General features: G+C 41.3%; 1 protein-coding gene across 4 annotated transcripts in view; it reads right to left on the bottom strand.

The window, feature by feature from the left end:
• Positions 1-590: 590 nt before the first annotated feature.
• Positions 591-16,451, bottom strand: part of si:dkey-172j4.3 (diacylglycerol kinase delta) — a 93,038-nt gene continuing 77,177 nt past the window's right edge. For 3 of the 4 annotated variants that reach the window (XM_012922542.3, XM_012922543.3, XM_012922544.5), the window contains 15 exons: positions 16,302-16,367; positions 14,507-14,678; positions 14,298-14,423; positions 14,026-14,110; positions 13,834-13,941; positions 13,216-13,312; positions 12,980-13,087; positions 12,723-12,836; positions 11,267-11,401; positions 10,421-10,584; positions 9,370-9,475; positions 9,078-9,167; positions 6,868-6,981; positions 6,572-6,686; positions 591-4,517 (listed from right to left, as the gene is read on the bottom strand). In XM_012922542.3, the coding sequence (XP_012777996.1) occupies positions 4,465-4,517; positions 6,572-6,686; positions 6,868-6,981; positions 9,078-9,167; positions 9,370-9,475; positions 10,421-10,584; positions 11,267-11,401; positions 12,723-12,836; positions 12,980-13,087; positions 13,216-13,312; positions 13,834-13,941; positions 14,026-14,110; positions 14,298-14,423; positions 14,507-14,678; positions 16,302-16,367 (1,653 nt within the window). In that variant the 3' untranslated portion in view covers positions 591-4,464. The remainder of the gene's footprint in view (positions 4,518-6,571; positions 6,687-6,867; positions 6,982-9,077; positions 9,168-9,369; positions 9,476-10,420; positions 10,585-11,266; positions 11,402-12,722; positions 12,837-12,979; positions 13,088-13,215; positions 13,313-13,833; positions 13,942-14,025; positions 14,111-14,297; positions 14,424-14,506; positions 14,679-16,301; positions 16,368-16,451) is intronic. The other variant, XM_004563549.3, reaches the window with a different exon arrangement.

Genomic DNA, 16,451 nt, shown 5'->3' with positions numbered 1-16,451 from the left:
TTGTTGTTGACTATGCCGATTCCTTTATGACCAAAACTTCTGGAACTTGTTATAGCACGGTAACACATCACCTTACAAAGCTACGTTCACTGTTCACTTAGATTGAGATATGGCCTCCATAGATCCAGATCCTAATAAAATGGAGCAGCTTGGGGATGTGGTGAAACGAGAGATTCACGTCCCAGATGTGCAGTGGATAAATCTGCAGAAACTACGATTAGCTCCCTCCTTTGTGCTGCAGAAGCATGTTATTGTAAGAAAAAGGCTATTAAAAAAAATGCTACAGAAATTAAGAATCTGCTCCAAAAACTAAAAGATAATTTTAACTATTCACAGACATCAAAGTGATTTATCAAGTGTAAAAATATACATAGAAAAATCAAAGAGAAAAATCAAGCAATGAGACAGTGCCTAAAAGTTAAGTGGGTAGACAATAGTGAAAATACTATTTAAGTCTTTACCTTTAGTTGTGACCTACTTTGATTAAAGCACGCCGAGGCCTTGACTCTTTTGTCAACCTGGAATAAAAACACTCGAAGGCGCAAGAGCACCACAAATCACACAGTTACTAAATAAAACAACACACAAGATTCACACTTCAATAATTCATTTAATCTCCAGAGGGTTGCACTGACTTTGTCTTTGTTACAAACTGCACATGATAACACAATAAAACACCTCGCAACGTACAAGGTCGTGCAACATCTAGTCTGGCTTCCAGCACTGTCTCAATATATAGGCTGCTCAGAATCAGGGGTGCGTTCACAAATGTCATCTATGGAATACTGTTGCACAAACATGGCAGTGTTTGTAATCTGTGGATTCATTTAAGTTCCTTTGCTAGCATTTTTCTTTTCAGCTTCACGTAACTCCTTGGGAAGAGTTTCAGTTTGCGACATCAGAAAATTAAAAAAAAAAACAAACCCTATAAAAGAAAAAACAAAACTAGGAGATATTTAATTAAAAGAGCAATAAATAAGCAATTACTTGTCCCAAAATGGCTTCCATATATTATGTTCCCCAACATCTTTGCAGTAATTTTCAGCACAACACAAACCAAATCAAAAACTATACACAAAAATTTCAACCCCCCCCCAAAAAAAGGCTCAACACAAGCTGAACAACTTCTTTGTGTTAGTAGTTTGTAAATAACACTGGATTACATTTTAAATAACTTTGGTTTGAAATTAGTATTACTTTTTTCTTTTTTTTCCTTCTTCTTTGGGATAGCGTACCAATTGGGCTAAGGATGTTTAGATGACATCGCTGTGATAGTAGAATGACACAATCACGAATAACATTGGTGTCAAATGGTGTCGAGCTGCTGTTGGAGTAATTGTACCGCCACGAATGTAATAAACATTTGTGTATACAGCTCCATATATTCATATTTTTTTGTGATAGGTTACATATATCACACTTTATCGAAACACTTATGTCCGTATACATTTTTCATAAATAAAGATTTCATTCATCGATTAAAAAAAAACAACCCTGTAAACACGTGAAATCTTAGCGTACACACACACACACGTACACGTGATTACCCCCCAATCAAGTTAACCTCTTGATAAAGTGCAAGGCAAGATACAGTAAACTTTGAAATATATGACATACAACAACTCCTGCATCTCAAGTGCATGTGAGCGCCATCGCTCAATCACGCGCACGTTATTGTATGTCTCATAACCCACAAAAGTACAAACTTGGCACAACACCACGAAAGCCTCTAAGGTGTAGAGCGTAAGCTGGCACACTATGGATACAGTAGCACAATCCTACATCTACAACGCCTCACAGTTATTCTGTCTGGTAAAGGATTAGTTTGATAAATGTGGAAAATGATGTCCGAACTCAACAACCGAGCACTTCTGTGTAAATGAAGCAAAGCTGATGCACAAACAACTTTATTTTAACAGACCTGAGTCAAAGTGAGATTGTGAATGTACATTTCTGTCCCTTTTCTAGTTTTCAAAGCAGTTTAGTTATAAATTAAGATTATGTAGGCTTCTTATGAAAAAACATCTAACAACCACTGCGTCATATTGCTAGCTTGAAAAGCTAGTATTAGCTAAAACTAGCTAGTATTTCATTTTGTTTTAATTTTCTTACTTCTTACATTCTGACAATCAAACACTTGGCAGTAACTATGTCTCATGGTGTAGTTCAGGCCAATAAATGTGAAAATGTGAGTGTAAAGAAAAAAAAAGTATAGCTAACTTGTACTGTAACATTAAAACTTAGGTAAAGGTTAGCTAGTGAATGTTCTTTATTATATGCTGATAGCAAAAATTTTATGAAATTTACTTTTTTGCTAGGCAAGAGGAATGTTTTATTATTGTTTACAAATTTAGCTTTGCTTCTGAAAAAAGATGTATAAAGGAAGATGTCAAATCCTGCCAAAAGTTGGATTTGATTGCTTAACAACTGTTTGAGTAGCAATTATCGGATCCATTGCCACCGTCTCTAGTAGGGATGTACAGGACCAGTCGGCTTGAATATTACTGCAATTCCTAGTTGCACAGAAATACTTGTGGGTTGAAATGATTATAGGATTTTTTATGCTGTAATTGATATGAGTATTTGGTGGTTTAAAACTCTGATATTCCAACATTTGGCCATTCTCTTTTCAAACAAAACAGATTTCCCTCACATTTATTATTAATTTTTTTATGTGCGTGTTGTTGGATCGTGTATTTCACTTTTAGGCTAGTAGGAAAAGAAGGAAAAAAACAAACAGTAAACGAGTTAACAAGTTTCTGGAGTATTGTGAAGGAACAATTTTCGATTTCAGGGATTTCCAAACAGCAGAACAACAATTTAGGTACTCAAATAATACACTATTGATACACGGCTTGACAAAATTTACAATACGCAGGGTGTAAGTATGTAAGTAAGTGGTTTGTCTTTTTTTTTTTTGCTAAACTAACTCCTGCTTTTCAGTTAAACTCCAACCAGCCTGGTTTAAAACAAAAGTAACATTCACAAATGTTGCTGGTCTGAACAAACACGTAAAATAAAAAATTTACATTTAAAGAAAAAATCATTTTCATGAGGCAATATCCACTGTGAGGCGAAGGCTAAGTATGCATGCGGGGACACACATAACAATAGTAATTGGCTTGATTATATGCATGGTGGCCAAAGAGTTTGTCAAAGGGGGAAGCAGCAAAGCCAGAACAGCTTCACAGGTTACCATTGGGAAAATAAGATATACAAAAAAATAGATATACATTTTGTAATGTTAATAACAATAATAATAATAGCTTTTAACCACAACAAGGCAAAGTCAAATATCCACTGACTCTTATATTACATATACAATCATGAATATGGCAAAGTATTAGTAACACACTGAGTAGCTGTAATGTTTTGTTTGTGTGCATCCTTGATGCTTCCTCCTTCTGTAAACGCATTTACCAGACGCCACCAAAAATATCTGCTCTTATCGAGTCACTTCATCTGGTACTGTGCCTCATAGTGGTTCACAGAACTGAAAAACTGCACAGTGGGAAGAAATATTTAACTCCCACATAAGCCACATTTTAGACCTCAATAATAACCAAAAGAACGTACTTTAAAAATCCCACAGTCGGATCTTTTCACAGGGCTGAATGCCAGATGAAATGACTCACAGTAAAGTTTTTTTTTCTTTTTGCAGCGTGGCTGCATAGCCTCGGACCACACAAGCCACACAACAGCCTATTAAGAACCACTTTAAAACCACAACAATAGAACCTCTGTAAAATCATATACGATTTATCATTTAACATCATCATTATTCACAGGTTAGTACAAGTCCACACAAGTACATTCCTCAGTATATATATATTTTTTGCAACATATAAGAGAATCTCCAGTTCAGTAGACAGTAAGGTCGAGATGTTTCAGTTTGTTCATTTTGTTGATTTGTTGCGTCGGAGTTCTCATAGCAGTAGCATCACGGAATAAATACTCAGTCTTAATCAACGTCTAAAGGCGATTCAAGAAGTTTCGAAATAAAACAATTAAAGTTAAAAGATTGTAACAACTTATGATTGTACATATAAAATAATATGGCTGAACTCAACATGCAAGGAGAGCACCACGTAAACACATTTCTTGGTCACGAAAAAAAACAAAAAACAAAAAAAACCATAAGCCAGGAAGGACGTTGTTGCTCCACGCCTGCCTTGATTTCAGTTTAATTCGCTGCTGGCCACATCTACCAAACCAGAAGCAGAGCGCCAGTGGTGAAGCAATGCGATGCAAAGCCAGGGCCCTTTGGAAAAAAATTCAACAGAAACGGGGAGGAAAAATAAAATCCCCCCCTCAACCCACGTAAAATAAAATAAATCCTATAGTGGGAGGAAACACCTCTCTCAAGCCAATGGGCATTAGATTAGAGGTAAGGGTAGGAGGGGCGCTCCTCACACCTGGTTTTCAGGGTAACGGGGTCGGTAATAAAGCACCTCTAACAGGACTTCAGTTGCCTGAAGAATCTGCCTCAGTGGTCCCACCTTTGATATCCCAGGTTCCTGTGGACGAAACAGAAAACAATGAAAACCTGACCCTGCTTACAAAGACACATAACTGTGTGTTTTTAAAATAAAAGCAGGCTGAAGCTGACAAAGCCTCTTCTTTTAGTTCTTGGAGTAAACTGCTGTTAAGGACAACAGGACCTTGAAAAATGACAGCATCCCCCGCCTCTTTTTGTTGCTCACTGATGTATAATTGAAGAAAAATGCTAGCTGCTGTTTGTTTGGCAAACTTGATCCTTTGTGGTCTGGTTCCAGTGTCGCACAGAGTTTGATTATGTGGTTAAAATCAATTAAATGGTTTGCCCAGCAGGAGTAACTACTGCAAACAAACGAACAAAAGAAAAACTCTAAATGGCATGGCTGACTCAGTATAGCTGTAACCGATCCACAAGAAACTGATCCAAGTCCTGGAGACATGCAGAACCGTCTCCTCGTCAAAGGGTCCTTTTTATAGTTCCACCGTGGGCACTGTGACTTACATACACGACAGATACCAGGTGAAAAAAGATTAACGCTTCCATTTATTGCACCAAACAACCCAAAACGTATCCGTCTTTCAAATCATCCTCTCAGGACAGGACCTGTTCACTCCTATACTGCGTGCATCAATTTTTGTTTGGTTTGGATATGCTTGTGTTCTACTTTGTATTAACACCAGCCAATTTATAATGAATTGGGTTAGGAGATCAAATCAGGACAGGATCAAATCACTTAATATGAAAAGCTAATAGAGATAAAAGATGGATTCATTTATGTTTTTCCTTACTAGGTTTAAAAGGCTGAGGTCAGTAGCTGTTTAGTTCTGCTAAACCCAAGAAGACAGAAAAGGAGCCTTTGGTCAACAAAATGCATGTTGACACAAACTTAACCTTTCCTTTGAGTTATATTTAAAGTTCAAGGAAAAGATTTTTTTTTCATGACTATTCATATGTGTATTTGTTTTCTTTTACTATAACCAAGAAGTACTACATAATCCATATTTTCCCTAGGGATTAATAAAGTATTCTGATTGCAAAACCTCAGTGGAATTGTAGTTTGTCCTTGATAAAGGACAGGGACGCATGAGTGTTGCTGCACAGCACACAGAGAGCTTTTTCAGTCAGTTTAATTTCAGAAAGTTTCATTTAATCTTAGGCCAGAGGTTTCGCAGGTCGATACCTTCGGCTCTAAGATGAAACCGTCTCCTGCCGTGTGTTTGGCTCCTTTTTCTCTCATTGTTGGACAGCAGGGGCTAAAATGACTCATTTGATGTTGAAGGTTGCTGACCTGGTCTAGACAACACCTTGGTCTTTGTATTGCTGTAACCCACATCCCAAAGAAATGAACAAACACAGCTAATGGCTCAGTCACACTACAGCGAAAATAGGACGGTAAACTCTTTCTGACTTTGGGGGAAATAAATATTTAAAATTCTGGTCGTTGCCCAATGATTGCTTTCAATATTTTTGCTGACAATGACAGATGTCAAGAGTTGCAACTGACAACCTTGTCTGGGCGAACACTCAAACACAAGGCTATTGCTCAAGTTGTGGTGGGAAGCAACCTGTCTCCTGACTGCAGTCACTCTCCAACAGATTGGCCAAGATTTGCAAATAACTGGAGTCTATTTTTGCAATAGGGAATACAATTGACTGGTTCCAAACTGCCTGAGCTATTTTGCATTTAAATTGCCGTCCTGAAGCAACTGCATCACTATTTGTAACTCTTTAGAAATGTATAACTGTCTATTTTAAACGTATGAGGTTCTGAACTCTTAACGCAAGTAGTTCATGTGAATTTCTGTGCATGGAGATGGCAACAGGATTTGCTGATTTATTATAGTTAATCAGCATCTTATTGATGTGTTGACGCACAAGTCTTGACAGACCAAAGTTGCTTCGAAGACGACAACTGGCTGCGAGTGCTTGCAAACCTGCTCCCAGTCTTCAAAGCAACCATTTCAAAGGCAACAAGACTGCGAAATGTTTGGACACGATCACAATAAATTTGTTCCTGCTGTGGTCAACAAACTAGTTTAACTGTTAGCATGCTGACATGCTAAGATCTTTTACCTGAGAGAGAACTGTTGGACTTCTGCTTGTGGAGCTTCTCTCTCTCCTTCTTCCCCTTAGGTATGATCTTAAGCTTCATACTGCTGCTGCTCTTAGTGCTGCTCCTCACTGAGTCCTAGAAATAAGAGATTGATGGGTACACAGTGAGGGATATTTTGCTATGTGAAAGTCGTCAGTGAAGGCAGATGGGCTGCTACTGAGCAACAGAAGTGACACTGTGGCACTTTGCTGGTTGTTAGTCTGCGATAATGCCACGGCTTCTCTCTGACACAAACAAACACTGCATCCCATCCCACCTCCTCGGTGCACTGCATGAGCGGGCAGATCCAGTGGATGTCATCCAGCTTGTGAAGCTCGGCGCTGAGGCTGTTCAAAGTCAAGCGAAGCTCCTCTCGCTCTGGAGACTCCGACTGAGACAGAGAGAAGGTGAAGAAGAGTTCAATTATAATCAGAATGGGACATTTGACATTTAACCCTCTGAAAGTTGGTAAAAAGTCAACACCTGTTCTGCGTGTTTTTGACCCCTTCTGATTCACAAATGCATAAACACCTGTTAATGTGTCAACAGTGGTTACTTCCAATTTCTTTGAAAGGAAAAATATTTTGTATATTTTGCTAATATTTTGCTGCACCTGCACCTGTGTAATCATCACATGTTCACTTCATTTCATCTCTCATCAAAACAAGTTTACAGAAGTAAAATCCCTACCTGTGGTTCACCATTCAGTGTTAAAGGAAGCGAAAGTTAAACCCTGTTTATTAACTAAAAAAAATGGCTTTTAGATACTTCAAAAAAGGAAGCAGATTAAACTGCATCCCCAGGAAATTTGTATCTGACACTCTCTAACATGTAGACGTGTTAAAGACAGCATCAAAAGAAGTAGAGGTGGGTTGCAAGGCGGCTTGCAGCAAGACTAAAACAACTTAAATGTGCTTTATCTAAGATTTACCAGAAGGATGAGCAGAAGGCTATCATCTGAGCCATCAGCCAATGCTGTCTGGCACCGCCATGAGCCATTCAGCACGCACTAATGCTGTTCTCGGTTTCTCCCTCTAGCTGTGAACAAAGGATTGTTCAATTTGTCCAACTGTGCATGAAGTGCCACCCACAAGTTGAAATGTCTGGACACACCATACAGTCGAGCTGTTCCCACGACAGCTCCGTGGGACTGAGATCTGGTGACTGCACTGGACATAGACCGAATACCAGCTGACTGTTTCTTGAAATAGTTCTTACCTAGTTTGGAGCTTTGTTTTGGATCATTTTCCTGTTGTGGGAGGAAACTGGCATCGCCACAGGGTATGGCTCGTGTTGAAAAATGGAGCAATATCCTCCCTTGTTTCAACAATAGTTTCTCTTACACAAACCTTCCCCCCCCTCTGCAACCAAACTATTGGATTTCTTCACCATGCTTTAAAGTTATTGTTGAGCTCCTCCAGCACCTATTTGTTCCGAATCTCTGTTCTGTTTTGACCACAACTCCTCAAACTTTAGATTAATGGGTCTGTAAGGCTGGTTTCTAATCTTCCTCCGTCCAGTGTTTGTGTTCTTTCCCCACAGTTTCCTTTTCCATTTATTGGCCAAAGTCAAATTAAGCTTTTTCTTTTCAACTCTGCCTAGAAGGCCATCAGGAAGATGTCTCATCATTACTGCTGACACTGAAACTAGTTATTTACGGGAACTGTTTATTGAAGGTGCCAGAGCATGTTTTCTCCAAAGGGAGTTGTTCCTTCTGGTCTTTGTTGAGCCATGCTCTAGTCTTTATTTCTTATCGGGTGTACACACAGGAAGAGCAATGAAAAAAAAGGTAACTTGTATCAGTGCCGAGCAAAATAAGCCAAATAAATTAACAAGCAGTTAAACTAATGTCAACTTTAAAGCCACATCCACACTGGAAGTGATTTGCAGCGATGTGGTGACCAGAAACTACCGAAACTGAATGAAATGCTGATTACGAACGAAACAACCACCATGATGGGACGTGAGCGGGACCTCAGATAACCAGGTAAGTGCCTGAAGCAACTTCCAGTGAGAGTGAAGGATATATGAAATATGATCTGTTAATAAATATATTGGAAGTCGCGATTACTCGAAAGTGACAAGCAATCTGCTTCAAGGAGCAAACTGCTTCCAGTGTGAACGCAGCCTCCTGACTACCAATGGGAATGAACTATACGCCTGACTGACTCATGACAGGGCAGAAGATTTGCTAGAGGGTTACCTACACAGTGAGATTGATCGTCCAGTAGCGACTAACACTCAGTATACAGTAGTCATATGCAGAGTTCTCATTTTATCTGCTCGTCTGCACAAAGGCTCACTGCGTTAAACTGTGAGATTTCCTTAAAGCTACAGCGAACACAAACTGAACAAACATGTTGAACAGCAGAAGCTGAAATATGAGATGGAATATCTGAATGGCTTCAGAGGAAATGAAGGGCCGAACGCAAACAAGGAGGGAAACAAAGAACGGAGAGACGAGAGGGATGAACGGCTGAGGCGTACCAGTAGTTTTCCATCGAGCAGCATCCTGGTCTCAGCCTGGAGGACTTTACTGCTGTTAACAATTTCCACTGCAGTGCTGCGACTCAGACACTGAGAAAAAAAAAAAAAATTCAAAAGTGACTGTTTTGAAGACATACGTCGTCCTCGAGGTGACATCACTGATGGAGTTCAGGTTAACAGGCTGCAAATTTAACAGCCTTTAAATTGACATGAAATCTGAGCATTTTTCTGAAAATCTGGTCATTTTGTGCCATCAATAAACTCCCATCTGCTCTCCGCCTCGGTGTCTTACCTCGGGGCTGGACAGTTTGGCCTCTGTGAGCACCAGGGCAGTGGCGTTGACTGCGTGAGCCAACTCCTGCTCCACCAGCTTGTGTGTCTTGGCCGCCTCGCGGATTCTGAGCGGGCACAAAGCAGGAAATGGTGAGAAAAACCCCCCAGAAAAGCACAATTATGGCCGCTGTAGCCTGTTGATACGTACCCGCCTCTGAATTTACTTTCTTTTATTGTCTATTATTGTATTGCCTCTTTCTCAAATATAACCGGAGCATCTTCTACTGTGCGCTTAAATTATTTGTAACACATCTCTCTTGAATTGAAATTCCCTTTACGAACGTTTCTCCACATCTGAGGAAAGTTTACAAATGTAATTAAAATATTTATCATCCTGAAAGTACGGCAGTTTTGAAACATAACCGAAGACATCATCATAAACAGGGCAAACTGAGACAGGACGAAGGAGCTGCAGAGGGACACTACTTGTTTGCAAATGTGAAAAAGATAAATAAAACAGCTCATCAGTGCAACGGAGACAAGCTCAACGCAAGTTTGCAAATAAGCCAGTTAATTGCGGTGGGATGAGGAAATTACCCCTTTATGGTCTCCACACACAGACGGATGCAGCTCAGTTAGACTGAGCTGTTTGCAATGTTTGAATGATATATTTTAAAATAATGTAGAGCGGGCATGGGGAACTCGAGGGCCGGTGTCCTGCAGGTTTTACATCTCACCCGGGTCAACACACCTGAATCAAATGATTAGTTCATTACCAGGCCTCTGGAGAACTTCAAGAGGTAATTTAGCCATTTAAATCAGCTGTTTTGGATCAAGGACACATCTAAAACCTGCAGGACACCGGCCCTCGAGGCCTGGAGTTCCCCCACCTTCGATGTAAAGAAGAGAGGAGATGTGTTTTTCAGTTTTAGTGCTAAATTTTTGTATTTTTAACATTTTCTTCTGACCACAAAACAGCATCCAGCTTTTAAAACCACTGTGTGGCGTCAGCACGCACTAATAAACTGTAGGACAGCTGAGACGAGAAGAAAATCTGAAGCGGTGCCTACTTGTTGATCAGCGTGTCGGCCACGATGCCTAGCTGCTGAACCTGGGCGCACTCCTCCTCGGTCAGGTACTCCATGGACTGCTGGGAGTTAAGGCGGGGCCTGCTGGCGCGGTAGCTGTCGATCTTCCTCTTGTCCTCCCACGACTTCAGCGTGCTCTCAAACGCCTGGTTGTAAAGAGATCAATGTTCAGCCAAGCTAGTGCTGCTGAGCCATCTTTGAAAGAGAAGCCCATTTCAAACAAATCCAAGAGCCACCCGATGTCTGCTTTGAAGGAGTTCCCCTGTCAGTCACTGTGCGGTTTGTAGAAATAAATGTCAGGGTGCATTTCATTTCACGTCTAAGACTAATACACAACAGCAAAGACATCTTTTTAATCTCATGAAGGAGCAAAGGAAGAAAAGTGTTTCATTATGAATTTAATTTAAAAACTCGCCAATAATCGTGCCTCGAGCAGGCAACCAGCAGGGAAAAGCTTTACCCGACACATAACTGTCACTATTTCACTGAATAAAGCCGCATTTAGGGAGGATAAAACCAGCGAGCCAACTCTGTGGTGCTTAAGGAGGGGAAACCATGGAAACAAACTGCCCAAATGTGCTTGGCTCAAGAGAGCTCTCAGAGGTTTGAGCAGCATGAAGGGAGAACAAACAGTGGGTATGGATGTGATTTAAGAAATCCCAAAATAGAAAGACTCAACAACACGGGCAGAGCGCTGAGTGTCCAGCTGCAATATTTATGAAAGGAAAAGGGAGTATCTCCAGCCACTGCTGGTTTTAACATGCATGCCGCAGACATGGGTATGCAAAGTGTCAGGTGCAGGTTTTTTATGTGTGCTTCAGCGCTCACCCGGTCTCTCGTGAGCATCTGAGCGCGGTTCTTGTGGATGATCTTGACGATGCCGGGCGGCTGTATCCAGGCCTCTCCGTCCACCTGCACAGGAACCCCCTCCTCCCCCAGGATGGTGATCTTCACCTGGCGGCACTGAGAAGCGGCAGAGCAGAAAACAGCAGCTGTCAGATGCGGGGGTTTGAGTGCTTTTTATCAGCTAACCCCTTAAACTGACCTCCTCTGCCCTCTACTGATGAACACTGAGCAATTCATGTGAAAAAAACAGCAAGTTTAAGGGTTGGGGCTCTTCTTGCACGGTTGGATTTTATACCTCTTGACAGCCCTCAAAGCTCAGAACAAACAACTTCTGATTTTCCAAATCACCAAGGCCTGATAATTTGTACTAACCAAGAAAGCTCACCAGCCACAAAAAGATCCTTGTCATTAGTTGTAATTAAATTAGCAGGATTACCCAGCCAAAATAATTCATGATAACAGCACAGTGGAAATAATACCAGGCCTACTACGTTGAAGTGCCAAGGGCTTTAAATCCCCGTGAAAAACATCTGTTGATCGTTCAATTTTATTTATGTAGTGCCAAATCAAAATGAATCACCTCAAGGTGCTTTAAACTGTAGGGTAAAGATCCTGCAACAATTAAGAGGAAGCACTTAGCGAAAGTGGGAAGGAAAAACTCCCTTTTAACAGGAAGAAACCAGCAGAACCAGGTTCAGGGAGGGGCCATGACCAGAGTGAGTGAAAACAAGCAACAAGCTGGTTTTGGGGACGGTGGGCACCTGGCAGATCCCACGGATGCCTTTGAAAGAGGATGACAACAGCGAGAGGAAAAGGAAAGCTCGCCTTTATGTGCGTACAACCACAGGGGGAGAGTTTGGGCTGTGATCCTCCTCCAGTTATTGAATTATTGGTGCACTGGGACGCTCTTATTTAAAATAAATGCCAGTGTATGAAAATATCTTCGGTGTGTAGCTTATTCAAAGACTGTTTTGATCTGAATATACATTTTAGATTACTCATGTTGCACATTCATGTAAACACTCTGACTCCATATAAATATTATAATTACTCCACGGCCTCCTTTATTATCCTTCATATGTAGATGACTGTGGAGAGTTTTTATTTATATACAGTAAGGAGCTGTTGGTTCAGAGTGGAAATTAAATATTTGCATCTGATATTTGTCTTTTATTGGTGCAGAAAGTGACGGGATTTGATTCCAGTTTGTTTTGAGTTGCTTCCTGTTATTAAAGCTCAACCTCTGATAAGAGCTGATGTGCAGTGTTTGCAGGTCCTGAAATCTTGTGGACTTTCACCTTCTCAGCCAACCTTACCAGTGGTTTAACTTGCTCGGTGTGTCCTTTTGAAGGCCAAACTAAGATGCTGATGTAGGGAAGAGGTTTTAAAAAGGCTCTGTCAGACATGTAGAGGTAAGCGTTCTATGTGTCTGTGTTACCTGTGCAATGCGATGGTGCTGCAGGTTTATGACTCTGGACACGGCCATCTGCATGCTGCCGAACACCGCCACCACCTCCAGCTTCTTATCATCAAAAGACGGAGCTCCAAAGTTCTGGAGGTGCAAGCGATAAAAGTCAAACACCGTCAGATTCAAATTTAGATGAATTTGAAATGTAAAGTAAAAATTCTGATTTATTTTCTTGTCTTTTCTTTTTACTGAGAATGCTTCTGAAGGCCCGGTTGGACAACACTCACATTGTCCTCTTTGGTGCCTCCCCAGAAGTTGATACCGCCTGCATAGCTGGGGATGTTGAGGACAGCCAAGCCCTGCAGACTCGGCAGAGACATGGGAACCCCGTCACACTGTGGACAGAGGAGAGGAGATGCTTCAAGACGAGGAAAACTCAGCAGGTTTGCAGAAATCAGCTGACAGACATTTGTTTCCCTAAAGAAAACCGTTGGGTGTGTGTTCATGTACGCCTGCTTTTTACCTCCAGCTGAACTCTCTGCTCTAGGTTCTTGTACGTCTTCTGGACCAGCTCTTTGGTCCCCAGGACTCCGTACCACATCATGTTCTTGGTGCGACTACTGCAGAGGGAAAAGCAAACCAGTCAGGCCTGAGCACAATATGATAAACTGATGTGTTGCTTAACAAAGTGCAACTAAAAAACACCATAAAATCTAAAACTGAAGCAATTTAAGCAGAAATTCTTCTGCTGCTAGCCTTAGGTGGTCATTACTGGGGGAACTTTGTCATCTTGATCGGACGTTTCTTTCTGATATGCACCTTTATTTACTGGCATGACTGAGAATGTCACGGACTAGTAGGTCACATGTAGCGTAATGAACTGGGATTACTGTGGGCATTTACAAAGAGTGCAGTGACAAGATTGCGTGTAAGGTTGAACCCCACAGATTTGATGTGACTGACCCTGATGGATGTGTATTTATGGTGACACACAATTTAGAAAAAAAGCTAGAAAGCTTATTTTTATTGACTTGACATTGAAATAAATTGACTGTTTGAGGATTGTGCTTACACGTCATTTTGCCCCGTTGGCCCTTTATAATCAGGTTTGTGCGTCTGTGTGTTTGTTGGGGTTTTTTACCTGCATTTTTTCGGGTGCTCGTCTCTTTTGTTGTTGAACTCGAGGGAGATTTTGGCATCCAGGCCGATGCCGAAGTAGTTGTTCATCACACACTTCTCTGAGCACTGTCTGTAATTATGAAGCATGCAGACGGTTTATTAATACCTGATTTTGTGTGAGTGTGTGTGTGTGTGTACTCATGTGTGCGCTTACACAGAGTCCTCGCTGAAGGTGACAGTGTTGAGGCTCTCTGGCTTCTCCAGGACGATGGGAGAGGTGGGACTCAAACTTCCTTGACCTGGATAGAACAGCGGTAATAGGAGAAGCGTCTTTAGATTGAAACTGGTGGCTTTTTTTAAGGAGTGAGGAACCTCCAAAGCTTTAAAGAGAAATCACTCTGTCCACTGCTTTGACTCTTTAATTTGCTAATGCATGAACTAAGAGCACTTTGGCGTGGCGCGTATCCCTGCTGTGATCAAACTTACGTGGCTCGGCGTCCTTCAGCTCCTCGCTGTTTTCTCTTTTGATGGAGGATGAAGACGACATCCTTTGGACCTGTGTGTGCCGGTTCTGCTCGTCAACCACTGACATGATGATAGACAACCGGTGAACTGCACGCAGCATGCTTGTATTTTACAAAATAAGCCAGCCCTGATGTTGTGCGCTAAATGACGAGAGAAGAACAGCGGCCTACCTTTCTCGGCCTGCTCGATGATCTGCCTGAGCGCCTTCTTCAGACTGTTCGCCCTGAGCATCAGCTGCTCTTTGGACCGGTACGTTTTGTCCTCCGATCCCGGCTCACTGCCACTTTCATCGTGGCTCGAGCCACCGCTCTCCTGGCTCGGCACCGTACCCGCCGGCACCACCTGGATGAAAGTACAAGTAAAAACCTATAAAACCTGTGAAATAGGCCCTGGGATGCTGCTGTTTGATGGCTTCTTTTGTGGGATTCCTGATATTACCAGACTTCCCCCATCAATCTGTTACATTTTACGAGCAGCGGGAGCCCAGCATCACAATATCACCAAAGCAGCAGTGTTCAACCTGAAAACGTCTTCTCATTCATAATTTTTTACGATCCCTGCTTCGCAGCCCTCTACAGCGGCGCAACATCAGCGAGAGGCAGCAGTTATCATCCTTTAACGACAGAACTGCGGCTACACGCAGAACTTTGAATCAAAGGTAAAAATTCAATGCACTTCCCCTTTTACTGAGCAGAAAGTTTAAATCATGCTGACATTTTGAGGGCTGGGCTGTTTCTTCTAAAGCAATGACATCAATCTCTGGATAAAAGGCTCCACAGGGTGCAGAGGCACAGAAAGCTGGATGATGTTTTGCTCTTGAGCTCCCATGAGGAAACTTAAAATGTGTGCAAAGCCACCTTTTTCTTTTATACTTGACCTCATGTTTCAGACAGTCCTTAGTTTATCATTGCAATCCTTATTTTCTGTTTAGTTTGAATTCCTAGATACTGTATGTGTTTATTATTTGCAGTACAAATACTGCTTTGTTTGTTTTAGTAATTCGTCTACTGCGCAATCGTCAGTTCAAGACGACTGACTGGGAAGGGAGAGGCTATAATTAGGGGGAGACGACATTATCATGCATAATTATGAAGCAATCAATCATAAATATTAGGCTGTTTTTCAGTCTAAGCACTTTCATGAAGCAATAAAAATTAAAAGTATGGTTCACTTTTGAGATGAAGGCAGCTGTAATAAAAATGTTATTTATTGTAGAAAAAAAACTTCTGTTCAAGGTTACAAATAATCTTCTTGTGGCCTCTAGTAGTGGACTCATCTCTGTGTTTGTTCCACGAGATCTGAGTGCTACATTGGATACTGCTGACCACAATATTTAAATACATACATCAGAACATGCTGTAGGTATTACAGATACTGCACTTCAGTGGTTTGTATCATATCTATCTAACACACTCCAATGTGTTCATGGAGAGTCCTCTTCACACGCTGAGGTTAATTATGGAGTTCCACAGGGTTCAGTGCTAGGACCAATTCTGTTTACATTATACATTACAGATTATACATGCTTCTCTTAGGCAGCATCATCAGAAGGCCTAGCACTGCAGATGACACCCAACTTTATCTGTCCATGAAGCCAGATGACACACACCAATTAGTTAAACTACAGGAATGTTTCCACTCACTACTACTGAACTTTTAACATTATACAGATTCAAATGATGGTTGTTCAAGGACAGAAGGGAGCAGAGACATTTAAAAAAAGGAAGCATTTATAAAGCGTAAGGATAGAAGTAAGAATAAAATCAAAGTAGTGAAGGAACAGCGGTGGATGGGAGGTTACATAAGTGAGTCAAAACCTACAGGAACCCACATGCACGTTATTAAACTAAGTACTCTGTGGGAACTGTAAACATGATCTGGGTTCAGTATAACTGGTTGTGTTATGTCATTGTCAGTGTGGAAATGTTGGTGTGTTTGCACAGTTGTCACACTTGTTGTCATTACCTGGGCTTCAGCTTCCTCACTTAAGGCCTTGACGAGGGAATCGAGCTTCTCGTTGAGCAGCGCACACTGAGAGAGGAACAGAGAGGGAGATTTCCATTATCCGCATTGCTTTCTTTCTCACTTCAAAATTACACGAGTGCGGTGTAAATT

The sequence above is a fragment of the Maylandia zebra genome, linkage group LG3 (genome assembly GCF_041146795.1).
Source record: "Maylandia zebra isolate NMK-2024a linkage group LG3, Mzebra_GT3a, whole genome shotgun sequence".
Lineage (NCBI taxonomy): Eukaryota > Metazoa > Chordata > Actinopteri > Cichliformes > Cichlidae > Maylandia > Maylandia zebra.
Note: the sequence above shows the minus strand (reverse complement) of the source record. Positions and strands in the feature narration are given on the sequence as shown.